General features: G+C 46.0%; 4 protein-coding genes across 6 annotated transcripts in view; 1 reads left to right on the top strand and 3 right to left on the bottom strand.

The window, feature by feature from the left end:
* Positions 1–1,390: 1,390 nt before the first annotated feature.
* LOC130211059 (T-cell surface glycoprotein CD3 epsilon chain-like) lies at positions 1,391–6,443 on the top strand. 2 transcript variants are annotated; one of them, XM_056441660.1, is made up of 5 exons: positions 1,391–1,508; positions 4,597–4,794; positions 4,872–5,015; positions 6,006–6,055; positions 6,282–6,443. In XM_056441660.1, exons 1-5 carry the CDS (start codon positions 1,421–1,423, stop codon positions 6,336–6,338), a joined length of 537 nt encoding a protein of 178 aa, XP_056297635.1. In that variant the 5' UTR covers positions 1,391–1,420; the 3' UTR covers positions 6,339–6,443. The 2 variants fall into 2 exon arrangements, with proteins under 2 accessions (XP_056297635.1, XP_056297634.1); XM_056441659.1 differs by having other exon boundaries at positions 6,279–6,443.
* A 2,608-nt stretch (positions 6,444–9,051) lies between these two features.
* On the bottom strand, positions 9,052–17,320 carry LOC130210747 (T-cell surface glycoprotein CD3 delta chain-like). Its single transcript, XM_056441233.1, has 6 exons — positions 17,209–17,320; positions 17,079–17,099; positions 16,762–16,986; positions 16,155–16,298; positions 10,668–10,729; positions 9,052–10,575 (listed from the first exon to the last, which is right to left on the bottom strand). The coding sequence occupies exons 1-6, from the start codon at positions 17,318–17,320 to the stop codon at positions 10,504–10,506; spliced, it is 636 nt and encodes a 211-aa protein (XP_056297208.1). The 3' UTR covers positions 9,052–10,503.
* A 1,196-nt stretch (positions 17,321–18,516) lies between these two features.
* LOC130210904 (transmembrane protein 25) lies at positions 18,517–22,974 on the bottom strand. The gene is made up of 9 exons (XM_056441422.1): positions 22,865–22,974; positions 22,367–22,471; positions 21,598–21,972; positions 21,106–21,396; positions 20,853–20,978; positions 20,729–20,762; positions 19,843–19,952; positions 19,193–19,285; positions 18,517–19,099 (listed from the first exon to the last, which is right to left on the bottom strand). The coding sequence occupies exons 2-9, from the start codon at positions 22,443–22,445 to the stop codon at positions 19,026–19,028; spliced, it is 1,182 nt and encodes a 393-aa protein (XP_056297397.1). The 5' UTR covers positions 22,446–22,471; positions 22,865–22,974; the 3' UTR covers positions 18,517–19,025.
* Positions 22,975–23,801: 827 nt separating this feature from the next.
* Positions 23,802–27,251, bottom strand: part of sik3 (SIK family kinase 3) — a 36,227-nt gene continuing 32,777 nt past the window's right edge. For both annotated transcript variants that reach the window (XM_056440639.1, XM_056440640.1), the window contains one exon: positions 23,802–27,079. The gene's annotated coding sequence lies outside the window, so the exon portion shown is untranslated. The remainder of the gene's footprint in view (positions 27,080–27,251) is intronic.

The following is a 27,251-nucleotide window of genomic DNA, read 5'->3' as shown; positions in this document are numbered from 1 at the left end:
TTTACGGAATTACAGTAATGAGAAAAAAAAGGTACAAACTAAAAGTACATAATTCAAACAAATAATTGAGGGGCTAATCCTGCCTCTCTCTAGCATCAGGCCACATGTTGTCATCAACATCACATCTAATGTTCTCTCTTGCCACCTGGGGAAGAACCTTCTGGAGGGCCTGATCCATCCCTGGCAGTCCTCTGGACTCGTGTCCTCACATCCGACATGCATGGCTTCCAAAAGAGACATTTGGTCATGTGGGTGGTGACCAAACACTTGGTTCACGACATTACATTCCATGCTCTATAAGTGGAACCCTTATTCCATCTGGAATAACAGCTCTTTGTCTTCCTCCACGCATCCCCCTCTCCCTGCCACCCTTCTCCCTCCACGAACCCGTCTTCCTTGTTCCATTTCCAAAATGAGTCTTTCTGAGCTCTACCTATATATACTGTAATATATATATATATACATATATATATATATGTGTGTGTTCACTAACAAGTCTAAAACAAGACACCTGCTTAGCCTTTCAGCTGAAATTGCAATCAGCAGTGTTTGAAAGGCACAAGGTTGAACTCTATTCCGTTTTGAATGTGTGGTTCACAGTTTTGACGGCAGTGTGTTAGCATTTGAACAAAGTGCTGTACATCCACAGTGTTGTGCAGGTTGTGGTTAAAGTCATGGGATAAGTGTGTAGAGTTTTGAAAACTGTGTTCAAGCAATGAAAAACAAACTAGAGTTTGGTCCACATGAACTGCTGCTGTGCAGACTGGAGTTAGACTTTTGCACATGTGACTCCAGTTGTGCCCACTGTCGTTTAGCAAATGAAAAAAACTGTAATTACACGGAATATTTGATGGCTGTAAATGTGCATTACGGACTTTTACAACCATCAAATATTCACAATTTGTCCTCAAAGAGAGAGAGAGAGAGAGGTTGTACACATTTATACATATTAAATTCTCATTTTTCCGACAAAAAATCAGCATAAATAATATGTGTGACTGTAATGTGATGTAATCAGTTCTAGTGTCTCATTCAGACAATTCATTTTTATCTGAACTGTATAAATGTCTTGAATCAAGTTCCACTGAGATCTCATTTAAAAGTGCTATATATACTATAATAAATAAATAATAAATAGTAAAGATAAAGTTAATTGTGTGTTTTTTAACTAAGGAGAATGAACCGGGAATCACCAAGAAGCAAGATGCCGAAGCTCGGTAGTGATTCAGTGTGACTTCACTTTGAGGTTTAACCGTGAACTCGTGTTGAGAAAAACTAAAATACTTCCTGTGTGGGGGGAGAGAGAGAGAGAGCGAGAGAGAGAGAGAGAGAAGGGAGAGAGATCCAGCAAGTCTTCGACGTTCCTGTTCAGCCGACCTTGAGAGGACAAGGCTCCGGACACAGAGGTCGTCTCTGGAAGATGAACAGCACGGGCGTCCGGGCGGCGCTCCTCCTCCTCCTCCTCCTCCTCCTCCTCCTGGTCACAGCTGCCGCCACGGCCGCTGAAGGTGAATCCCACAGTCACGTGTTTCTATTGTATTTCATTCAAACTAAAGTCTTCAAGTTTGAATATAATGGTCTGAATTGAGAACAACAACAACAACAGGGATGTGGCCTTTAAGAGCAACTTCTCTAATCTCCTGCGTTTCTTTGCTGTATGTTTCCGTATGTTTCCATATGTTTCTGCATGTTTCTGTATGTGTCTGCATGTTTCCGTATGTTTCTGTATGTTTCAGCATGTTTCTGTATGTTTCTGTATGTTTCTGTATGTTTCTGCATGTTTCTGCATGTTTCTGCATGTGTCCATATGTTTCTGCATGTTTCCGTATGTTTTTGTATGTTTCTGCATGTTTCTGTATTTTTCATTATGTTTCTGTATGTTTCGTTATGTTTCGTTATGTTTCTGTTTGTTTCCGTATGTTTCCGTATGTTTCTGTATGTTTCCGTATGTTTCCGTATGTTTCAGCATGTTTCTGTATGTTTCCGTATGTTTCTGTATGTTTCTGCATGTTTCCGTATGTTTCCGCATGTTTCTGCATGTTTCCATATGTTTCTGTATGTTTCTGCATGTTTACGTATGTTTCTGCATGTTTCTGCATGTTTCTGTATGTTTCGTTATGTTTCTGTATGTTTCTGCATGTTTACGCATGTTTCTGTATGTTTCTGTATGTTTCTGCATGTTTACGTATGTTTCTGCATGTTTCTGCATGTTTCTGTATGTTTCGTTATGTTTCTGTATGTTTCCGCATGTTTCCGTATGTTTCCGTATGTTTCTGTATGTTTCCGTATGTTTCCGTATGTTTCCGCATGTTTCCGTATGTTTCCGCATGTTTCTGCATGTTTCCGTATGTTTCTGCATGTTTCTGCATGTTTCGTTATGTTTCTGTATGTTTCCGCATGTTTCCGTATGTTTCCGTATGTTTCGTTATGTTTCTGTTTGTTTCCGTATGTTTCCGTATGTTTCCGTATGTTTCCGTATGTTTCCGCATGTTTCTGCATGTTTCCGTATGTTTCTGCATGTTTCTGCATGTTTCGTTATGTTTCTGTATGTTTCCGCATGTTTCCGTATGTTTCTGTATGTTTCGTTATGTTTCCGTATGTTTCCGTATGTTTCTGTATGTTTCCGTATGTTTCCGTATGTTTCAGCATGTTTCTGTATGTTTCCGTATGTCTGCATGTTCTGCATGTTTCGCATGTTTCTGCATGTTCTGCATGTCTGCATGTTCTGCATGTTCCATGTTCGTATGTTCTGCATGTTTCTGCATGTTTCGCATGTTCTCGTATGTCTGTATGTTTCTGCATGTTCTGCATGTTTCCGTATGTTCTGTTATGTTCTGCATGTTTCCGTATGTTTCGTATGTTCTGCATGTCGTATGTTTCCGTATGTTTCCGCATGTTTCTGCATGTTTCCGTATGTTTCTGCATGTTTCTGCATGTTTCGTTATGTTTCTGTATGTTTCTGCATGTTTCTGTATGTTTCTGTATGTTTCCGTATGTTTCGTTATGTTTCTGTATGTTTCCGTATGTTTCCGTATGTTTCCGTATGTTTCCGCATGTTTCTGCATGTTTCTGCATGTTTCCGTATGTTTTTGTATGTTTCTGCATGTTTCTGCATGTTTCGTTATGTTTCCGTATGTTTCCGTATGTTTCCGTATGTTTCCGTATGTTTCTGCATGTTTCTGCATGTTTCCGTATGTTTCTGCATGTTTCTGCATGTTTCTGCATGTTTCCGCATGTTTCCGTATGTTTTTGTATGTTTCTGCATGTTTCTGTATGTTTCGTTATGTTTCTGTATGTTTCCGTATGTTTCCGTATGTTTCTGCATGTTTCTGCATGTTTCCGTATGTTTCCGTATGTTTCCGTATGTTTCCGCATGTTTCTGCATGTTTCTGCATGTTTCTGCATGTTTCCGTATGTTTCTGCATGTTTCTGCATGTTTCCGTATGTTTTTGTATGTTTCTGCATGTTTCTGCATGTTTGTATGTTCGTATGTTTCGCATGTTTCTGCATGTTCTGCATGTTTCTGCATGTTTCTGCATGTTTCTGCATGTTTCCGTATGTTTCTGCATGTTTCTGCATGTTTCCGTATGTTTTTGTATGTTTCTGCATGTTTCTGTATGTTCGCATGTTCGCATGTTTCTGCATGTTTCGCATGTTTCGTATGTCTGCTATGTTTCTGCTATGTTCTGCATGTTTCGTTATGTTCGCATGTTTCTGTATGTTTCCGTATGTTTCCGTATGTTTCCGCATGTTCTGCATGTTCCGCATGTCTGCATGTTTCATGTTCTGCATGTTCCGCATGTTTCTATGTCGTATGTTTGCGTATGTTTCTGCATGTTTCGCATGTTCTGCATGTTTCTGCATGTTCGTATGTTCTGCATGTTTCTGTATGTTTCAGCATGTTCTGCATGTTCTGCATGCTCGTATGTTTCTGCATGTTTCTGTATGTTTCGTATGTTCGCATGTTTCTGCATGTTCTGCATGTTCGCATGTCTGCATGTTTCGCATGTTTCTCTGTATGTTTCGCATGTTCTGCATGTCCGCATGTCTGCATGTTCCGCATGTTTCCGTATGTTTCCGCATGTTTCCATATCTTTCTGTATGTTTCCGTATGTTTCCGTATGTTTCTGTATGTTTCTGCATGTTTACGTATGTTTCTGTATGTTTCCGTATGTTTCTGTATGTTTCTGCATGTTTCTGTATGTTTCCGTATGTTTCCGCATGTTTCCGTATGTTTCCGTATGTTTCTGTATGTTTCTGCATGTTTCTGTATGTTTCCGCATGTTTCCGTATGTTTCCGCATGTTTCCATATCTTTCTGTATGTTTCCGTATGTTTCTCACTGTGCTGTGGACTCCTTTCATTCTGGCGTTTTCGTTTCCTAATATCTGTCTTGCTTCTTAGATATTTTGATAACTCTGCCTTTTATTTGAGATAATTCCATATCAGTGTATTTATGGCAGGCCTGATGTTTCACAGACATGAGAAAGGTCGTTCTCATCTCTCTGGTCATCCGGCTTTCCCCAGAAAAGAACTGGTCCCGATGAAAATAACCAGCTAACGCAAATACACTGAACATGTGTCCATGTTTTTTCAGGAGGAGTAACGTTCTGGCAGAAAGACTTCACGATGGTCTGTCCTCAAACCGGGATGTGGTTCAGGAAACTAGAAAAAGGACCCAATTACTCCCAATCCTACACACTCCAGTACGGTGGATACACCAGAGGCGTTTACCACTGCAAATACTTTGAGCACGATAAAGAAATAACGTATTATTTCTACGTCAAAGGAAAGGGTGAGTACAAAGAAGAAGAAAAAAACATCCGATGTCTGAACTTGCACTCAGTTCACCTGCTGACCTTTGACCTCCAGTGTGTGACAACTGTTACGAGCTGGACGCCGTCGTGGTTGGCTGGACCATCGTTGGGGACGTGGTGGCGACGGCGTGTGTGATGGCGTTCATCTACCGCTGCACCAAGAAGAAGAGCTCAGCCGGACTTACTCATGCCTCCAAAGGTATGAGTGCACTCGAGTTCAGAGACAGCATTATACTGTGTGTGTGTGTGTGTGTGTGTGTGTGTTGTTATCTTGTGTATATTGGACTGAAGTTGTATCGCACCCATATTTTAGAACTGAGGTTCGTAGACAGGACTCTACGTCTTCTTGTGCAGATGATGCAGCTTTTGCTAATCATTTTTCAATTATTTTTTAACGGTGGTGAAAAGTACATTGGTAGGTAGGTCGGTCAGTAGGTAGGTAGGTAGGTAGATGAGTAGGTAGGTAGGTAGATGAGGTAGGTAGGTAGGTAGAGGTGGTGGGTGGGTGGGAGGTAGGTAGGTGAGGTAGGGGTAGATGAGGTAGGCAGGTGGGTAGGTGGGTGCAGTGGGTGGGTGGGTAGATGGAGGTAGGTAGGTGGCAGGGGTCAGGTAGGTGGGTAGGTGGGTAGGTGGGCAGGTGGCAGGTGGGTGGGTGGGTGGAGGCAGGTGGAGGTAGAGGTAGGCAGTGCAGGTGGGTGAGGTGGGCAGGTGGGGGAGACAGTAGGCAGGTGGGTGCAGGGCAGTGGGCAGGTGGTGAGAGGTGGGTGGGTGGGCAGGCAGGGTGGGTGGAGGTAGGGTGGCAGGCAGGCAGGTGAGGCAGGCAGGCAGGTGGGTAGAGGCAGGTGGCAGGCAGTGGGTGGGTAGGTGGGCAGGCAGGTGGGTGGCAGTGCAGGTGGCAGGGGGCAGTAGGGCAGGTGGGTAGGTAGGCAGGTAGGTGCAGGCAGGCAGGGTGGGCAGGCAGGTGGGCAGGTGGCAGGCAGAGGTAGGTGCAGGTGGCAGATGGGGGTAGGTAGGCAGGCAGGCAGGGTAGAGTTAGGTAGGTAGGTAGGTAGGTAGGTAGGTAGGTAGGTAGAGGTAGTTAGGTAGGTAAATATGTAGGTAACTTTGCGAGTAAATAAACACAATCTACCACTCAACATTCCTCTACCACACGTGTGAACATCTTACATAACTCTGTCATCGTCTTCAGCTGCTCGCCCAGGAGGCCGGCCGCCGCCGCCCCGCTCGCCTGACTATGAAGTGAGTTCACGCCCTCCATCTTCAGATGCTGCTACATTTTGGGATTTGTTGCATTCCAGAACAGTTTGTCTTCTCCACGGCAACCCCGAAAAAATGTGTCCCTGCAGAAGGATTTTTTTTTCTATACATTTTTTCAAACTTGAAGGAGAATAGTTGGACCAGAGCATTTGTTCCCCAGCTTATGAAATGTGACCTAACGCTGTTCGTGTTGTGTTTCTGGCAGCAGCTGAGCCCTCACACTCGCTCCCAGGATCCGTACTCTGCGGTGAACAGGACGGGGTAGACGCTGACGACGAGCAGATGGATATTCACAAACACAAGCATAATAACTCTGACTTTTTCTTTCTTGAATTTGAAAAAATGGCATAAATAAAGCATTTCACTGTTACGTTGTCGTGGTTACAAGTTTGCGGTGCTCACGGTATTTTAAACTGACTTTGTAAAACTATCTGGGGACTACTTTCTCTTGCAGAAATGATCAATAAATCCATACCTGAGGATATTCTGCAGTTACCAGGTGGTCCATGAAGACAGAAATGTAAATACAGAAATTGGGATTTGACAATATCACATGTATCAACACATCTTTGTCCATGAGGGAGAATGAACTCACCAAGAGGATCACAAATATGTGTGACGCCAATCTTCAATTTAAATTTACTGCCACAATAATTTATCAACTCCTGAGTCAGTTTTAATACCTTAAAGGTTTTGCAACTACTGCTGTATCTCATATTTTAAATGAAATCTTTCGATAATGTGAGCAGCAAAAACAAATCCCATTAATCCCAAATTCAGAAATCTCTAAAAAAAACAATTTATCCACGTGGCTAAATACCATTAGATATATACATACCATTTATATATATATATATATATTTATATTTTATATTTATATATATATTTATATATATATATATATATATTATAATAATGTAAAAAAGAGTTTTATATGTACATTTTATATATATATATATATATATATATATATATACATACAGCTGTTACTAATAAAGTGGCCATTCATAGTGTGGAAATATAGGTGTTTTTTCTAGTGTGCTGAACATTTAATAAATGACCATAAATTGTCTAATTTACAATTGTGTCAAATAAAAAATCAAAGTGTTAGTTAAAATACAGCCAAATGGACCTAATTAATGTACATATACGTCATAATAACTTAACTATTACCTGTCAGACATTTTGCTTCTATAAAAATTGCTTATTCTTTTCTTTTATTCTTTTCATTCTAACCTGCTGCAATAATCCTCGTTACATAATGAATACAAACGAACCACAGCGGACTCTCATTTCCTCTCTGCTCGACGGTGGGGAACGACACCGAGGCGCTTCCCCCGATATGAATGTGTTCGTGAAGCCGCAGTTCATATCCGGAGCTCAGCCCCAAGCACACGATCACCATCACCGTCATCATCATCTTCATCATCATCAGCCAACGGCTCTCTTGTGCTGCCTTTGGAAAACATCCGACACGTCTAAAAAAACAACAACTATTAAATGGAAAATGTGTCGCCATGTTTTGGCCTTTTGTTTGTACGACTGTTTTTCTTCTTCTTCTTCTTCTTCTTCTTCTTCTTCTTCTTCTTCCTGTACTGATGGAAATGAAAGTGTCGGAACACGACGCGGTATATTTCATCTCTCCCTTATGCAGACTTACTAATTGATCGATAAGTTTATTACTCTGCATGCGGCTCCGAGGTGTCGTGTGCAGTGGAAACAATCTGCTCGCTTATCACCAAACAGCATCAGTGTGTGTGAGAGAGAGACAAAGAGGTGGAGGGGGAAGAGGGAGGGGTGTATGTGGTTGCCTAGTGTGTGTGTGTGTGTGTGTGTGTGCGTGTGATCTTTACCCTTATGTGATGCTTTCCATCCCTTCATGCTTACCCCTGAAACACGTTGATGAGGAAGTGAAGCTTCAATAAGCAAGTGGGAGTACAAATACAACGATGTGCTTATAGGAACGGGTAGAAACAACCTGAAGACACGTGAACAAAATATAAATAAACTAGAACGGGCACTCGGTAGAGCGCATACCTTCGCATATCACAAGATTGGGCATTGACTTATGAACATTTTGGCATTAGTTGCATGCCAATTGGATAAAAATTGACCGCGCTATGGTAAAAAGACGATTTTTACCTTTTCATGACCTTGACCTTAACCTTTGACCCGATCGATCCCAAAATCTAATCAAATGGTCCCCGAATAATAAGTAATCATCCCACCAAATGTCATGCAATTCGGTTTAATACTTTTTGAGTTATGCGAATAACACGCATACAAATAAATACACGGCGATCAAAACATAACCTTCCGCATTTTCAATGTGAAGGTAATTAGACACGTGTGCAGCGTTCAGGACCAGCTGCTTCGTAACAGCGGTTGCTTTTACATTCTTTATTTTTAGTTGAACATGAGTCGTTATGTTAGATCGGCCTCTTCCACCTTCATGCGTGTGTTTCCTGTGTTTCAGTAATGGTCGTGTTGTTTAAAAGTCAACGGGGAACCCTCAAAGAATGGTGACAGTTGTTTGTTTGAGAATCAAGGATTTAAAAATAAATTGGGATTTAGGTTTCATCTGTATTTTAGTAAGTGAAGGAAAAGAAATAAAACAGCATAAAGAGTCATTAATGCACACAAATTGTCGTTTTTTGTGTGCCGCCCTCTTAAAGGGCCTGAAACACTTTATAAACTCCTCGAACATATTGTTAAATATCTCTCTTAGCATTTGATTATTGTTTATTTGAGTGTACAAATATTATACGTAAGAAAATGTCTCTAATATTACAACATAAATCCACTGAATTTGAAACCTTCAAAATAAAAGCACGGAAAATGTTTCTTCAATTTCTTGAAGAAACGGGGATCGGATGCCTTTCAAGCCGTCAGGGGCCACATAAAATGATACGGCGGGCCTTGTGTTTGACACCTGTGGTGTAGAGGAAAAGAAACAAATTAACACTGGACACAGCTGCCAACATTACATTATTTTTTGTCCTCGATTATATATTTTTATTTTTCATCCTGATACATTCAGTGTATTATCCAAATAAACCCTTCATGTTCAAGTGATGACACATGGAGGCTGTTGTAGCCCCTCTTCTAAGAGAAAAACACACTTCATGAATGAAAATACCATGTTGGCCATTAAAATGATACCGTCACGATGTGACAGAGCAACGTCTTACAGGCCGAGTGAAAGAAATGATAAAAGATGAAATGGTTTCATCACGAGGGACGAGCGTCACAGGTAGCAGACTCTTCCTCCTGCAGACGGTTCAGGTGCAAAGAAAATCTATTTCCTGTTCACAGGCACGTGCACAGACATTTTGGGGGGCAGGTGCTCAAACCAAAAAAAAGGGCACCCATCGCCAAAATGATTTTTCCAAGTTAAGGAGTTGGTTGCTAGCAACACTTGAAACACATTGTGTCGTGAGAAGACATGAGAGTTGAACAAAATGACATGTTTTCTATTAACAATTACAATTTATTTTCATTTGCAAAATAATAGGAGCCAAAAATGCCATATAATAAACAACGTACTAACCTCGACCGTTCGGTCATGCCGGGAAATATTAAACTTCTGTAAAAACGTTATAAGGCCTCGATCTGATATTTCCCAGCATGACATCACTCTTGGTTAGTAAGAAGCTATTACAAGTGTTGTTGTTTTCTTGCGTTTACTCTTTTCACCCTCTGCAATTACTCATACGAGATTGATCTTTGTAAAACTGGAACAGACAAAACAAAGAGAAACATACCACATAAAACAATGTGGCACATGGACAGCATGACACAGAGAGCTATTGTTAGCATAGTTTAGCTGCTCTGTTCCAGCTGTGAATTATTGTGACATTTATAAAATGAATTCATAAATTCAACATACTATCGAAATTGTCTAAATGGCATTTATAAAACAGATCTCTCTCTCTCTCTCAAACATGACGTCAGTAAACAGCTGGACTAGACTTTGAAATAACGGATTTCGGGAATTTGTGTTTTTTTTTATTTTTTAGGAAACGTCGGACCAGTTGTGACGTAATATTTTCAGTTGTGGTTAATTTATCACCAAACAACGTCAGGGGACAAACACCGTCATGACTCATGACCTGTAGTGTGTCTGGTGCTGCGGGTCAGAGGAGAAGGAGGTGCACCCGTTCGGTGGCGCGAGGAGCACTGCGCGGAGGAGGAAGTGGAGGAGGAGGAGGGGCGCGGCGGGGGCTCGTGAGCACCGCGGAGCATGTCGGGGCGAAATTCTCACAAGAACTCCAATAAATGCCCCGACAGATATCCAAACACATTTGGGAGGACTTGATGACAGAGACTATTTTTTATTCTTAAATACTTATTAATGAAGAAAAAAAGTGGGCTCCAGCAAAAAGGGCCCTTTTCTCATCCAGGGCCAAAGGGCTGGTGCTTGAGCACCACTAGGGCTCTACCTGTGCACGTGCCTGCCTGTTCAGCACATCATACGTGTCCCTCTGACGGCCAAGCAGAGTCTGGGGGAAGGGGGGGGGGGGGGTTAAAGGACAGAACGTAACATTCATATTTCACTCATGTTATGATATCTTAAATTGACGCCGTAGCTCACCTGGTAGTGGTCGTTGGGGGCTTGGGTCGTTTCATTGAGGACGAGATGCTGTCTGTCAGAGCCTGAGGAGACATGTTGGTATTATAGATAAGTAGGAAGGCTGTGGGGAGGGAGGTAGGTAGGCTATAAGGGAGGGAGGGAGGGAGGGTGGGTAGGTAGATAGGCTATAGGAAAGGAGGTAGAGTAGGTAGGTAGGTAGGTAGGCTATATAATGTGAGGTAGGTGGGGAGTTAGGTAGGTAGAAAGGAAGGAAGGAAGGAAGGAGAGTGGTAGGGAGCGAGGTGGGGAGGAAGTTAGGGAGGGAGTTAGGTAGGGACGTAGCAGGTTAGGTTCGTGACCAGTGTGTACTGTAATTCCACTACATTTAGCAGTAACGAGCGTGTAACGAAGTATTTTTTTTAATCAACTAACGCAGTTACAGTTACTGAAATTTAAATGAGTTTGTTACTCGCGTTACTCTCTTTTGTGAAAAATGAATACTTGCAGACAAGAAGACAAGCTAGGCTACTTTAGCTGCTTCTGATCTGACATCGCAGGACCTTGGTGGCGCAATGATATTGTAACGTCTCGGACGTTATGGACTGATGACACGGAGACGGGACGACGTTATTATTCCTCCCTTTATTGGGCATCCACCAACACAGACAGCTGCTCCTCTCGGCTCAGCAGCTCGGACGTCAACAACAACGGTTCCCGTCAACCACCCGTAACTTCCGTTTTACGACAGGTTAACCCGCCTCCCTCTACTCCGCCAATCACAGGCACGCCTCCCTCTACTCGGCCAATCACAGGCACGCCCCCTCGACCAGCATCACGGTGCCACACTGTGATTGACAGCCACTTCCAGTGTTGCCAGGTCCGCGGTTTTTGCCGCTGGTTGAATTTTGTGTCCGCTGGTTCGGGTAGACCTATTTTGCATGCAAATTACATGAATATCTTTAAATAAAAATCCATATTTTAAATGAAATAATATATTTATACCCAAATCCTACCAAACTGACTCCAGATCAGCACGTACACGCCTCACTAGCACCCCCCCCCTCAATTATATGCAGCACCTCAAGGCACCTTTGTTTTCTCTTTTAATTAGTGTTAATACTGTAGGCCAATCACTTTTATTTCATTGGGCCTAATGTAAAAAAAACACTGTTAAATGACTGAGACAGTTATTTTGTATTAAGTTAAGTATTAAAAGGGACTTTTGTACTCCTGCTTGATTTGAAGGCCTGTTGCCCTGTTGATTGCAATAAATAGGTCTACAACATATGTTTATTGTGTTTGACTGTTCAGTACTGTTCATGACATTAAAAAAGCAGACATAAAAGTAACTTAAAAGTTACTTTCCCGAGTAACTAATTACTTTTGATATACAGTAACTAGTAAAGTAATTAAATTACTTTTAAAAGAAGTAACTATAACTAATTACTAATTTTCAGTAACTTGCCCAACACTGTTCGTGACATAGGTAGATATATAGGTAGATAGGAAAGGAGGTCGGAAACGAGGTAGGTAGGTAGATGGGTAGGTAAAGGAGGTAGATAGATGGGTAGGTAGGAAAGGAGGTAGGTAGGGAGGTAGTGAGGTAGGTAGGAAAGGAGGTAGGTAGGAAAGGAGGTAGGTAGGAAAGGTGGTAGTGAGGTAGGTAGGAAAGGAGGTAGGTAGGAAAGGTGGTAGTGAGGTAGGTAGGAAAGGAGGTAGGTAGGAAAGATGGTAGTGAGGTAGGTAGGAAAGGAGGTAGGTAGGAAAGGTGGTAGTGGGGTAGGAAAGGAGGTAGGTACGAAAGGTGGTAGATAGATAGATAGATAGATAGATATATACTTTATTAATCCCCAAGGGGAAATTTGTCGAGTCAGTAGCAGCAACACACAAGAATAAAAAATAAAAAACACAAAATATAAGAAGGGTTAGGGTGATCTGGCAAGAGGTGAACTGTTGTAGAGCCTCATAGCCGTCGGCAGGAATGTTCTCCTGTATCTCTCCTTGTGGCAGCGGAGCGTGAGGAGACGTCTGGAGAAAGTACTCCTCTGTCCCTGTAGGAGGTGGTGGAGAGGGTGGTCCGGGTTGTCCAATATGGACACCAGTTTCTTCAACGTCCTCCTCTCCACCACCTGTTCCAGGTGCTCCAGCTGGCAGCCGATGATGGAGCCAGCCTTCCTAACCAGTTTGTTAAGACGGCTGGTGTCACCGGCTCGATGCTGCTCCCCAGCAGACAATGGCAAAGTGCAGCACACTGGCCACAACCGACTGGTAGAATAACTCCAGCATCTTGCTGCACACGTTGAAGGATCAAGCTTTCTCAGGAAAAAGAGTCGACTCATCCCCTTCTTGTACACAGCGTTGATGTTGGCCTTCCAGTTCAGTCGGCTGTCGATGGAGACGCCCAGGTACTTGTACTCCTCCACCATGTCCACGTCCACTCCCAGGACACTCAGAGGTGTAGGAGCTGTCGCCTTCCTCCTGAAGTCCACCACCATCTCTCTGGTCTTGGCCACGTTCAGCCGCAGGTGGTTCTCATCGGCCCACTTTACAAAGTCACTCACCACTGCCCTGTACTCCTCCTCCCGTCCATCCCTAATACACCCGACCACTGCAGAATCATCAGAGTACTTCTGCAGATGGCATGACTCCGTGTTGTACTGGAAGTCACTGGTGTACAGGGTGAAGAGGAAGGAGACAGAACAGTTCCTGTGGGGCTCCAACATCACTGACCACCGTTCCAGACAGCACACGGCCCATTCTGACAAACTGTGGTCTGCCTGTGAGGTAGTCAGTGATCCAGGAGATGGTGGACGCGTCCACACGGCCACCGCAGCTTCTCACTCAGCAGCAGTGGCTGGATGGTGTTAAATGCACTGGAGAAGTCAAAGAAAGTGACTCTCACAGAGACACCGGTTCCATCCAGGTGCGACTGAGCTCGTTGCAGCAGGTAGATGATGGCGTCGTCCACTCCCACATGAGGCTGGTAAGCAAATTGCAGAGGGTCCAACGATGATTTCACCTGCGGCCGGAGGTGGGCCAAGACCAGCCTCTCCAGCACCTTCATCACATGGGAGGTGAGGACGACCGGTCGGTAGTCGTTGAGGCCAGATGGTGCTGACTTCTTTGGGACAGGGTCCAGGCACGACGTCTTCCACAGCACCGGGACTTCCCCCAGCCTCAGGCTGAGGTTGAAGAGGCGCTGCAGGACACCAGACAGCTGGGTGGCGCAGGTCTTTAGGACCCTGGGGCTGATGCCATCAGGACCTTCAGCTCTGCGCAGGTGTAGTTTCTCCAGCTGTCTTCTCACCTGGTCAGTCGTCACAGAGAGAGGGGGGAGGGTGGAGGAGCCCATTGTTATTGAGGGCTCGGTGGATGTGCAGCTCAGCAGGGGGGACAGAGGGGGAGGAGGTGTTTGGGAGGTGTGATGTGTGGAGGAGACGGGGGAGGGCTGTGAACTGAACCTATTGAAAAAACAGTTCAGCTCGTTGGCCCTCTCCAGGGAGGCCCCTGGCTGTCTCCTCCCACCTTGAAGCCAGTTATCTGCTTCATGCCAGACCACACCTCCCTTGTGTTGTTCAGCTGGAGTTTGGCCTCCAGCTTCCTCCTGTAGGAGTCCTTGCCCTCCCTGAGCTTCACCTTTAGGTTGCGCTGGGCTTTCTCAGCTCATCCCTGTCTCCAGACCTGAAAGCAGCTTTCTTCATGTTAAGAAGCGCCTTCAGGTCCCTGGTGATCCAGGGCTTGTTGTTGGGGAAGCAGCGCACAGTCCGTGATGGGATGGTGGTGTGTTCACAGAACTTGATGTATTCCGTGATGCAGTCGGTCATACTGTTGATGTCCTCCCGTGCGGTCCACACAGCACATCCCAGTCCGTTGACTCGAAGCAGTCCTGTAGGCGTCGTTAGCCTCCAGAGACCACCTCCTCACAGTCCTGGTGGTCACCGCAGCCTCTTCACCAGAGGAACATACCTGGGTGTCAGCCGGACCAGGTCATGATCAGACCTGCCGAGGGGAAGGGCAGTGGCGCTGTATGCGTCCTTAGTATTAGCATACAGCAAGTCCAGAGTTTTATTGTTCCTTGTTGGGCAGTCTATGTATTGATGGAAGGTTGGCAGAGCTTTTCCAATGTGGTGTGGTTAAAGTCACCAGTGATAGCCATGAATGCTCCAGGCTGATGATTCAGCAGAGCAGACACAGTGGAGTGGATGGTGTCCACAGCTTCCTCAGCGTCAGCTGATGGCGGCACGTACACGACAACCACAATGGCGGACGTGAACTCTCTCGGCAAATAGTACGGGCGCATCCCCACGGCCAACAGTTCAATGTTCGGGCTACAGAAGCGCTCCTTCACGCACACATGGTCCGGGTGGCACCACCGTTCATTCACATAAACAGCGATCCCGCCCCCCCTATTCTTACCGCTCTGTGTAGCGTCTCTGTCAGCGAACAGTTCTGAAGCCGGGCAAAGTCGCGCTGTGATCCGGATAGTCCGCGTGTAGCCACGTCTCAGTGAAGCACAAGAGACTGCTCTCACGGAAGATCCTCTCGGTCATTACCAGCGCGCCGAGCTCATCCGTCTTATTCGCCAAAGACCTCCGTTCCCCGTTATGATCGACGGTACCGAGGGTTTGTATCTCCTCGTTTTAGCCCTCCGCTTGACACCCGATCTGCAACCGCGAGCCCTTCTCCGTAGCTCCAGCGGGATCACAGGTCTGTCTCCAGGCAGAAGCTTCGGCCTGCACAGCGCGATCAGCTGAGCACGCGAGTAGACGACGGTCCCCGTCATTGTTTTGCTGTGGCTCACCGATACTCACGACAAAGTGAACAAAAGCCACAGTAGAATTATCGAAAAAAGTAGTTATGGTCCAGTGTCCGACCGTAACTAAGACAAACGTGAAAGAAAAGAAAAAGAAAAAAGAGAGGAAAAGTGCAAAAAAAGACAATAAAATAAAAGCAAAACGCCACTACTGAAACAAGCAGCCGTTGGCACAGCGCTTCCTCAAGAAGGAGGGGTGTTGAGGTAGGAAAGGAGGTAGGTAGGAAAGGTGGTAGTGAGGTAGGTAGGAAAGGAGGTAGGTAGGAAAGGTGGTAGTGAGGTAGGAAAGGAGGTAGGTAGGAAAGGTGGTAGTGAGGTAGGAAGGGAGGTAGGTAGGAAAGGTGGTAGTGAGGTAGGTAGGAAAGGAGGTAGGTAGGAAAGGTGGTAGGTAGGAAAGGTGGTAGTGAGGTAGGTAGGAAAGGAGGTAGGTAGGAAAGGTGGTAGTGAGGTAGGTAGGAAAGGTGGTAGTGAGGTAGGAAAGGAGGTAGGTAGGAAAGGTGGTAGTGAGGTAGGAAAGGAGGTAGGTAGGAAAGGTGGTAGTGAGGTAGGTAGGAAAGGAGGTAGGTAGGAAAGGTGGTAGTGAGGTAGGTAGGAAAGGAGGTAGGTAGGAAAGGTGGTAGTGAGGTAGGTAGGAAAGGTGGTAGTGAGGTAGGAAAGGAGGTAGGTAGGAAAGGTGGTAGTGAGGTAGGTCCTACTTTTCTTGAGGGCGGTGACCGCAGCGCTCCGGCTCTGAGCGGCGATGAGGTAAACGGTCACGCCGATCAGCAGCGTCGCCACGACGTCTCCTACCACGATTCCTGTGATGGACGCCAAGTCCAGCTCGATGCAGTTGTCACAGGCTGCACACAACGTACACAATGTACACAACGTACACAATGTACACAACGTACACAATGTACACAACGTACACAACGTACACAACGTACACAACGTACACAACGTACACAACGTACACGACGTACACGACGTACACGACGTACACGACGTACACAACGTACACAACGCACACGACGTACACGACGTACACGTACACGACGTACACAACGTACACGATGTACACAAAGTACACGACGTACACAACGTACACAACGTACACAAAGTACACGACGTACACAACGTACACAACGTACACAACGTACACAAAGTACACAACGTACACAACGTACACAATGTACACAACGTACACAACGTACACAACATGGGGTTACTGAGGAGAACAGACGTCTGTCCTTGAGACCGTGTGGAGTAACACGGTAACAAAAGGACACAGAACACATAAACGTGGCGTCTTGATGAACTCACTTCGGAACTTGACGTAGATCTTTGCTCCTTCAGGCTCCTCCCCCCCGTCCCGCCTCACACACCTGTACTCGCCCGTGTTCTCGTCTCTGTAGTCCAGGGAGTCAACACTTCTACCATCGCCTCCTTGGAGCTGATATTTGTCGGTGCAGCTCAGCTTGATCCCGTCGGGCGTCTCCGTGACTTCAATCTCGGAGCCTTCAATCTCGGAGACTTCAATCTCGGAGCCTTCGGATGAAAAACACATTTTTACCATGAGCATTTCATGCATGTAGTTGATATTAAGCAGCTAAATGTAACTAATCAAGAAGTCCTCTCACCGGGAATACAACCGACCGGCGCTGCGGGAAACATTTAGAAAGAAAAACAAAGACAAACTTTTACTTTTAACGAAACCGACGGACATTTTGCTCCTGTTGAAAATAATTAAAAGGGTACTTTTGTTCTTACCGGTCAGCGTCCAGAGCAGCAGCCAACAGGCCGGCAGCACCGATGTGACGGCGCCGGCACGCCTCCGAGATGTTTCAGATCGAGGACGAGGAGGAAACAGGAAGGGCGCCATTTTCTGCTGCCACGGCAACCATTTTATTCACAGATAACCGTCGATGAGAACAAATACGGGGCCCTGTTTTATGACAATAAATGTGGCTAACGTATAAAACAGAGTTTGACTCTGGGACGGTTGCTCTGACTAAAACACACACACTGTGAGTGGAGATGAAAATACAGAATTATTTTATAAGTAAAAGTACTGACCTCAAAATACAGAAACCGCTGTGTCGCTGCTGCCGAAGCATCGAGTCTGTTGGTGTGTGTGTGTGTGTGTGTGTGTGTGTGTGAGGGGGAAGTGGCTGTGATTGGTTTGCTTTCCGTTGAACTTTTCGTCTCTGTGACTTCTAACAAACTACACCAGTGGGATTAGCACTTATTTTTAAACGTACATTATTATTATTCTCCTCCGCTCAAATTCAGAGGGAAATATTAGATTTTTTCTACAAATTTTACACACAGAAATATGATGAGTTTTTATCTCCTGATGCTTTGTGAGACTAAACCACTCACACATGAGATGATTCAAACTAACTCCAAATCTGATGCATTAATGCAACATCAATGATCTCACACAATAAAGTGGAGTTGTTGTTCTTTTTTGATAATACTTAACATACATTAATTCAAGTAGTGCAGCGACTTTTACTTGTATTAGAGTAATTATATTTTTATTATCAGTCAAGTAAAGGATCTGAACTATATGCCGTGATGGATTGCGTTAAAGTTGCTTTTAGAGATGGAATATAACTAAAAATCAAAGACCTGGACACAGCAGCGTGTGTGTGTGTGTGTGTGTGTGCATATTAATATTTCAATCCTCTGTATGCTTGTGAATGTTTCTCCTGAGAAAGAGACAGAGAGAGAGAGAGAGAGCGAGAGAGAGGAGCAAAAAGATGCTCCCACAATACACTCTGCTTCCTGTCTGAAGAAAACCACAACAACCTGTGACCTTTACCAAACACCTGGCGCGCGCGCACACGCACACACACACACACACACACACACACACACACACACACACACACACACACACACACACACACACACACACACACACACACACACACACACACACACACACACACACACACACACACACACACACACTCACTGCCGATCATCCTCCATGTTTTCCAGCTGAAAAGGCACATGAGAGCGCCCCCTGGTGGTCGCATATGATATTAAAAAAACACAGCAGGTCCAACATTCAGTTCATACAATTTCAATATCATCTTTATTTAGACGTCCTCTTTTATACACATATACATATGCATACAAATATACAGTACACGACTTGTCCATGTCCATATATATATATATATACAAGGACACACTCCGTAAATATGCTCCATCCTATTAATGCAGATAAGAGGATGCGATAAGAGACCATGAGCGCGTGGTTACAGGAGGAGGTCATGGCCAAACTTAGAAAACGTGAGCTATTTTATGGAGAGTTTTATGGAGCGCTTGACTCAGAGACACAAAAACATGGATGACTTCAATTCAAGTGTGTGGATGAACTCGGAGAAACGGAGGAAGATGGTTTCTGGTTCCCCGCCATCCTGGGCCAGCTCGAAGGTGACAGGTGATTGGTCGAAATGGCTGAGTGGCAGTTGTTCTTTGTTTTCTCTTGGTACAGCTGCACGGTTAGAAGAAGTGTTGCATGCATGGAGGGGCATGTGTGTGTGTGTGTGTGTGTGTGACTTGGAGGTCAGTCAGAGCCAGATCTCCTCGCTGCTTTTGCTGTTCACCTTGTAGATGTAGCCCACCATCGGATATCTGGCAAAACCTGCGGAGCATTCAGAGGGAACACAAAGATAAACACACTCACTCACATATATAAAAAAAATATTGCACAGGTGTCGGAGCGCGTTTGCCTGACCTCTGGCGGCGTAGGCCAAGGACAGATCTTCTTCCTCCTCCTCCTCCTCTTCCTTCTTCTCGCCCATGCTGTTCTGCTGGGCGGCCTCTCGGGCTACGAGGAGGGACGCAAGAAGGATGGAGGACACGGAGGAAGGCAAAAGAGATGCTTGGATGAGTTTGAAGGGATAGTCTTTTTTTTGGGGGGGGGGGGATAGAAAATAAATACACTTAATTCTTTCCTCGGAGCGAGATTAATATACATTCATGTCATAAATCTTCTCATCCGAGTCTTGGCAGGAAAAGAAAAAGTGTTTTTATAATAAATTCTATTTAAAAGTGCAGAATGAAAGGTCCCAATGCACTTAACGATTAGACAAAGAATACAAAGAACAACAGGGACGCCAAATAATAACCGTTAAGAGTAAAACATGCACAGTTGAAACATGGTTAATTAGCTCAGTTGGTAAAGTGGTTAAAAGTTAAGTTGGTAATTATGGGATCTCAGCTGGATTAAACCACTAGGGGGCAACAACGCTACCAACAACCACTGAAACAATGAGAGTCTTTGTAATCGAGCCCTGACTAAACGCCTATTGTCATGCTGCATTCAGGACCTGTGGGAAATACCTCTGCGTGTGTGAGGGCGACGGTTGTTTCCTAAACTCGTACCTGTTCTCAAAGTGTTGAGGTCGTTGAGCTGCATGTTGGAAGGCAGCGACATGTTGTCTCTGGGGAGGTGGGCCTTCACGGCTTTCTCCGGCTTCAGAGTGGCTGAGTCGCTGTTTAGGAAATACGGAGGGGACACATCACGGACCGCGAAGAGACGGGCGATCAACTATTCCCGAGGGCACGCGAACGCCTCCCTTCAAATCCCCTGACGGAAGCCGAGATGAGATGCGATGTGTCATGCGCAGTAGCTGTTAGCGTATTAGCGTCTCCATTAAAGTCTGAAGAACCCCCTAAAACGTTTGCTGTGCTGTGATTGAATAATGTCACGTAGAAAAAGGAATAGTTTAACATTTGGCGGAACTCGGTTTTCTTTCTAGCTGAATGTTAATGTGAAGTTAAGCCGCTTGTTAGCTTCACTTAGCACAGACTGGTTTCCAGTGTTTATGCTAAGCTAAGCTAACCAGCCTCTAGCTGTAGCTAGCTTCATATTTCATTGACAGGCAATGTGTCGCTCTTCGCAGCGAGAAAGCGAATAAATCGATTTCCCAAAACGTCTATTTATATATTTATTTAAATGAGCATTCGAGGACAGTTCCTCTGAAGTTGCATATTAACATATTCGATAAATCTGTGACTCACTTGCAGAGAGTGAAAGAAGATAAAAGGTGACATTTTCTGAATAAAATCAATTAATTAATTAAGAGATTCTCTGATCTCTGGCGCACAAAAAAATGGTGGCAGACCACATATCTTGGAACAAGACAATTACAGGGGACTTAAAAATGGAAACTTTACCCCAAATGTCACCATAGTGGTCAGAAACAGAGACAATGTCTCACGTTAATCTGTCTACCGGATTTCCATAATTGATTATTATTATATTTACCTTTTCTTGGTCATCAGAATCTCCACCGGCTCATCTGCAACGTAATACAAGGAGATGCTGAATTAAAGTGTTCGACACAGCCGTTGATGCTCACCACACACACACACACACACTTGCGTCTCACCAAAGGACTTGTTTTTTTGCATGAGGCAGAGAACGATCAGACTGAGGATGAGGAGGGCCATGAAGGCCATGACTCCCCCAGTCACTATTCCCAGCATGGGCACCTCCACGCGGGACTGCAGGAACTCTGGGAGAGGACCGGAGAGTTTAGGGAATGGTTTGACAGTTGTTGTGACCGCTGCTTATTTGCTCCTTGTTGTTGTCATAGAGATGCTCGATGAAGAAGAACCTTCTCGGCCTCCCATCACCCCCACCTGCCAGCGTCAGGTTGCTCTGCACCGCCCCCACGCTGTTGCTGACCTTCAGCGAGACGTTCCCCGACTGGCCGCCCAGCGTGACCTTCAGCGTGTGATTGGTCAACCAAGGGTGGAGCCGCGCGTCCAGGACGAGGAAGTCGGAGGCGTTGGCCACCAGCTGGCCGGACTGGTCGACGAAGGTGATGGTGGCGGGGGGGTTGGAGCGCACCAAGGCGAAGAGGACCAAGGAGAGGCCGGGGTCCGAGGTCTCGCTGTAGTGGCCGTTCAGATGGAGGATCTCCGGCTGGACTGGGAGACGGAAAAAAACCACTCCATCAACACGGAGCATCTCTCAATATGGAGACATTTCTCTCGCACACACACACACACACACACACTCACACACACACACACACACACACACACACACACACACACACACACACACACACACACACACACACACACACACACACACACACACACACACACACACACACACACACACACACTGGACATTGAGCGTGACCGTGGCATTGTGGGTCTCTCCGGTGCGTGGGTTCGATGCCACGCACACCAGCTCCCGGTCCCACTTCCGGGCCCGCAGAGAGAATGTGCTGTTGCGATTGGCCCGCGCCCCACCGGCCTCGGAGCCTCCCCGCGGTGGCGGCGGCGGCGGCGTCGTCATCCCCATCATCCTCACCGGCGGCGGCCGCCCGTGGCTCGGCGGCAGAGGGAGCTGCCGCCGCCCGTTCAGGTACCACGTTAGCAAGGGGGGTGCGTGGGGGTCCCAGCCGCCCGACTGGCAGTTGAACCAGTGGGTCGTGTTCTCCTGCAGGGTCACGGCGGCTCGGTGGCGTCCGTCAATTTCGGCGGCGAGGACGTCTGCAGGGGACAAGACTGGGTGCTGATGCGGATATAATAATTTAAAAAAAGACCTTGTATGCAAAACACCAATAAAAAAATATTATCTTTATATGCATAGTTACTCAAAACTGATATTACAACTTAAAGGAGTAGTTTGACACGTGTGTGAATAATACATTCCATTTTTTTCATAGAGAGACTTGATACAGTTGCCATGGCAACCTCAATGAACTAAAGCTCACTCATGTACACCTGTCATCTCATTTGTTTAAACCGTACAAAAGCAAAACGTGGTTTAAATAAACAAAAAAAACACGCTGAGCGATTTAACCGCTTTGTTTTCATCTTTATCGCCAATAACCGCGAGGTCATATTTGGTGGCATTCCAAAGGTCAAAGGTCAAAGGCCTCACCTGTCCAGGACAAGGCCAGCGTGTGAAGGAACACCACCGCAGAGCTCGATGCCCACCTGCTCAGGCACACTCGCTCCATACTCCCCCGCTCTCACACACATCTACCTGCTCGGAGGAGACGTGAGGGGGGGGGGATAACGGTTGTTGTCATTCTGGGATAGAGACTGCAGGCCCACCGGACTCCCAACGCCATGCAGTGAAGAGACAAAACACACACAGATGTTCAATAAGTGTGTGTGTGTGTGTGTGGGTGGGGGGGGGGGAGGGGAGTGATGCTCGCTTGCAATCTGGGTCATGTGACATGCGATACGTGTTCGGAACCGCGCCGTGAAGGGAGCGCTCGCGAACGTAGGCGATGGAGGACGGACGAGGGTCTCCATCAAAACAATGCACTACGCAAGGCTAGTTCAGTAAATACCGGAGAGAAAGCCCTCTTTAACACACACACACATGTACACACACTCACACACACACACACACACACGGTCACAATATTACCTCAGCCCCGTCTGCAGATGCTGCGGTGATTCAGCCTGCTGGAGCTCCATGGCAGCGGAGGTGGAGGAAGTGAAGGACGGAGAGATGAGAGGCAGCCCTCCCCGACTCAGTTTCTTTCCCATCTGCGTACACACACACACACACACACACACACACACACACACACACTCACACACACACTCAGCTCTTTGCAGGGTACAGCAGCTCCAGTAGCAGCGTTTACTCGCTGGCTGACGCAGGCAGTTATAGGAGGAGAGAGTGGAAAGGGAGGAGGGGGAGTGAGAGAGAGAGAGAGGAGCAGGCAGCTGAGGAGATGGAGAGAAAGAGAGGAGAGAGGAAAGGTGAAGCCTCTGCAGTGCAGCGCTCAGGCCGGAGCAGCAGCAGCACGCCGAGCACTGCAGGCAAGGAGGCAAGGAGGCAGACAAAGGAAACACGCTCTCAGAATAGGTGTCTGTGCTAGTGCCAGCATTCAACTGGAAAGGACTCTTCTTTTTAGTTCCTCGTCATCTCCCCTCTTTGTCCGGAAGTGACTGGAACGTTTGAGCATCCGAGTGGGAAGGTGACCAGAGGATCAGGATTCACGACGTGCTGAACATTTAAGACAATATTTATTTGTCAATCTATGAAAATATGAATCGTGGAACTGTGTCGTTTCCAAGAAATACAAAACAGGCCAAACATTTCCATTAGAATTCTTCATTTTAACGGTAAATTCATTAAAAACTGGAGAAAAGAATCGCTGTGAAATGACATATTAATTGCAATAGTGTCAAGATGAACACAATCAATGGTGACCTGGAATGTGTGTGTGTGTGTGGGTAACGGAATGCAAGGTGAGCAAAAGAAAACAGTCCTTTATGATTCTACTCATTACATCTCCATCACGACCTTGACCGACCTGGAGCGGGCGACACAGACACACACGGGAGTCACGACCTTTTTAATTAGTTCTTTATTTATATATATTTATTTATTCATCTCAGTTTGGTTGATATTCTTTTTAATCATTGTTGTTGCACTTTAGTATTTTTGTACTCAACAGAAATGAACATAAACAAAGCAAAAAAGAACAAACAAAAAACAAGGACAAAAATGAACCAATAGAAAATAAAAAATAAAAATGAACCTTAAGGAAACAGGAGCAGAGCTGGCTTACTGAGCAGGGAGGCTGGGATGGAGAGGAAAGACTGGAGGGAGGGAGGTAAGAGTTCAGACAGTGAGTGTGTGTGTGTGTGTGTGGGGGGTCAGTCTGATGAGGCAGACGATGTCCTCTCAACCCCCTGCGGTGCTTCCCCTTCACGCCCCCCCCCCCCCCCCCGTGTGCCTCCGCTCTTCCCCTCCGAGAAACACAATGTCCGACGAGCCTCTCCGCTCTTAAAGTTTTTTTTAGAGTTTCTATCCTGCTGGAGACACGCAGTGTCTTCCACGCCAGCCGCTTCCTCTCCACAGTCCATTGTCTCTCTCTGATCTCCCTTCTGGCTCGGTGGAAAGAGGAATGAAGGAGAGCTGGCCGTGTAGACGAGCTCCTTCTGCCCGAAGAGACACCGACTCGAGTTTGGGGAAGAAGAAGAAGAAAACAAGAAAATGCAAGAATGCAACAAAAAAAAAACATACAAGTATAATTCAGAACAACCTCAGGAACCCGTCCCACGGCGGCGCTCTCTCGTGATTTACCGCCGACAGCCACTCCCGGTCTGCTCTGGAGGGGAGCGGCCGTCGGGAAACAGGAAGCGGCGCCGCCGGAGAGCCGCGTGACGCCATCCACGGCTCTCGGCATGCATGTATATATATGTATATATATATACATATATAGCGCATGTATGGTCAGGTGACGTGAAATCGGTACGCATACACACAAAGTGGAGCTGTATTCTCTTGCCAGCCCGGTTCAGACCCGGAGGGTTTGCTATATGGGAGGATAAATAAAGGGCCCGACAAGTCCAAAAAACTAACATGTCAAAAGAAGGGTGGTCCGCTCTCCTGCTGTGGTCCAACGTGTGCCGTCGCCTGTGTCGGCTTCGGGCACAGGCCTTGGGAGATATGTGTGTGTGGGGGGGGAGAGAGAGAGATTGAGAGATGGGGGGGGGGGGAGGGAGAGTATTCCTCTGCTGCAAAAAGTCCAATTCAAGCGGTTCCTTCCTATGGTCGCCTCCGAAAATGTTTCCCTTTTTTGTGTGTTTACAGTTTGGGTGGTGCGTTCAGGTGTCTCCCAAACCCCCCCAAAATGCGTCAACTGTTCCGGGGAAAACGCAGCGGTCGCTTCCTCTGATCTTCCCTTTTTTCCGTGTGTGAGGGTCAAAGCCAGGCCAAAACGAGAGGGGGCGGCGGTGTAATAGTCGTTGGCGTTTCCTCCCCGGTTCGAGGGAGGAAAAGGGGGCGTGTCCACGAGGCGTCGTCAGAAGCAGACGTCGTTAAAAAAAAAAGGCGGCGGGAGGATTTCGGCGGACGGGAAAGAGAAGTGGGGGTTCGTCCGCTTCCACGCTCGGGGACCTTCGGGATGATATGTCAGCTGTGTTACAAGTTATTCCCCCAGTTGTTATTGTGTCTTAGTTTTTATTTTGTAAAGTCTCTGTAGCACCCGAACCAATCTAGACGCAGACCAGAGCCCGACCCGGCAGAGTCTGCCTAGCGACCCGTGAACACAACACAGGCCCGACATCACAACAACATCCAATTGAAATGATACTTAAAAAATAAAAAAATAAAAATATTTACTCTCCTCTTATTCAAGTGTCTCGATATAATAACAATATTAAAACGCAGTTATAACAATCTATTTTTTAACGAGACAGAAGGAGAGCACTGGCTCTCGTCTCTCCGTCCTCTTTTGGCTAGAAATCTCAAGATTCATTGAAACTAAACAACAAAAAATACTAAAAACAGAAAGAAAGAAAAAACATTTTTGAAGACATCCAAAAATACAAATAATAAACAATACCAATTTTTAAAAAAAAGCCTCCCCAACATCATCTAAAATAAAAAGAAGAAGAACGGATTTGATACAGAAGTTGCAATAGCGTTCTATACACGGCATCACTGTACAAGGAAAGGAGCAAATGTCTGGTAAAACTACCCACAATGCAATACACCGTCACTGACATGGGGAAGGGGAAAAGGCAGCTGCAGCACAGGGGTCACTCCGAGGTGAGGGGGGCAAAGTCGGGAGGGGGGGGGGGGGGAGCAGGACGACAGCATGATAGAGAGTGGGGGGTCTGGGGGGCAGAGAGAAGATAGCTTGAACCGAAAGTGCAGAATTACTTAAGTAATCAGAGAACAATGTCGTCTTCCTTGCAACACAGAACTGTTTTTCCTTTAATAATAATAATAATAATAATAATAATAATAATAATATCAATTATAATAAAAACCTCTTTTACTGAAAACATTAATAACAATAAAGAGTAACAATATGGACTAGAATGCCTACGTGGGACATTAGCCGCTAAAAATTAATTCAAATAAAATAAAATAAAATTGACACAAAGGAAACGAATGCCAGAACTAAAATAAAATAAAAAAATAGAAACACTGAGCGAGCTGGTTGTGTCCTGCGCCGCGTCACTGAGCTCCATCTTTGGATGAGAGCGCTGTAGATTCAGCCCGCTCCGGAATGACCTGCTGCAGGAGGACAGCAGGAGGAGGAGGGGTGGAGGAGGGGGGGAGGGGGGAGCAGACTGAACCTCTCGGACACCCGACCCATCCGCTCACCTCTTCTTCTCAGTCAAGCACACACACACACACACACACACACACACACACGCACCAAATGTGAATACTTTGGGTTTGTGTGTGTGTGTTTTTTTTTGTTATTAGACTCCATGTCCTTGAAACTATGTGTATTAATGAAGTATGCCAACCGTTAATAGAAGACAAAAGGGTTGAAGTGTGTGTGTGTGTGTGTGTGTTGGGGGGGGGTTAAAAGAGGGAGGAGTGGAACCCCGATGTACCCGTGATGGGAGGTGAAACGAGAAGACGACCTGCGGCAACAAATGCTGGATGCCTGCGCAGAAAAATGCTGGCACTTTGACCTTTGGAATCCCGAGGCCCCACCTGTGCCCCCCCCCCCCACCCTAGGACAGATGGAGACAGACAGATGGACGTAGAGCCCCCCCCCCCCCTGTTCTGGGCAGAGGGCGGTGGTTTGGCGTGATGCTGCTCAACTCAACACAACTCTGATGGCTGATATGGACCGCTGGACACGGGACGCCCCCCTCCCTGAAAGAAGACACGGGGAGAAGAATAAACATTTATTCACGTGGAAACAACCTGCCTCGACTATTCCTCGTGCTCCTCGTGGAACGTGGAAAATGTCACATGGAGGTCAAAACTAAACAAGTTTCACGAAGCAAGGTAGAGGGAGATGGGAGGCTGTCACACACACACACAA

This window comes from Pseudoliparis swirei, chromosome 20 (assembly GCF_029220125.1).
Source record: "Pseudoliparis swirei isolate HS2019 ecotype Mariana Trench chromosome 20, NWPU_hadal_v1, whole genome shotgun sequence".
Taxonomy (NCBI): domain Eukaryota; kingdom Metazoa; phylum Chordata; class Actinopteri; order Perciformes; family Liparidae; genus Pseudoliparis; species Pseudoliparis swirei.
This window is presented reverse-complemented; position numbering and strand designations above follow the sequence as displayed.

Bases quoted from the DNA above. Each gene is read 5' to 3' on its own strand.
- LOC130210904 (XM_056441422.1), bottom strand. From the start codon at position 22,445: ATGGAGCGAGTGTGCCTGAGCAGGTGGGCATCGAGCTCTGCGGTGGTG. The intron at 20,979-21,105 runs GTGGGGGTGATG...GTCCTCTCCCAG, and splicing joins GAGCAACCTGACGCTGGCAG to AGTTCCTGCAGTCCCGCGTG. The intron at 19,953-20,728 runs GTAAATATAATA...TTTCCTAAACAG, and splicing joins ATTCTGATGACCAAGAAAAG to CGACTCAGCCACTCTGAAGC.
- LOC130211059 (XM_056441659.1), top strand. From the start codon at position 1,421: ATGAACAGCACGGGCGTCCGGGCGGCGCTCCTCCTCCTCCTCCTCCTC. The intron at 1,509-4,596 runs GTGAATCCCACA...ATGTTTTTTCAG, and splicing joins TGCCGCCACGGCCGCTGAAG to GAGGAGTAACGTTCTGGCAG. The intron at 6,056-6,278 runs GTGAGTTCACGC...TGTTTCTGGCAG, and splicing joins CCCGCTCGCCTGACTATGAA to CAGCTGAGCCCTCACACTCG.
- LOC130210747 (XM_056441233.1), bottom strand. From the start codon at position 17,320: ATGGCGCCCTTCCTGTTTCCTCCTCGTCCTCGATCTGAAACATCTCGG. The intron at 17,100-17,208 runs GTAAGAACAAAA...TGTTTCCCGCAG, and splicing joins GCTGCTCTGGACGCTGACCG to CGCCGGTCGGTTGTATTCCC. The intron at 16,987-17,078 runs GTGAGAGGACTT...TTTCATCCGAAG, and splicing joins GCCGGTCGGTTGTATTCCCG to GCTCCGAGATTGAAGTCTCC.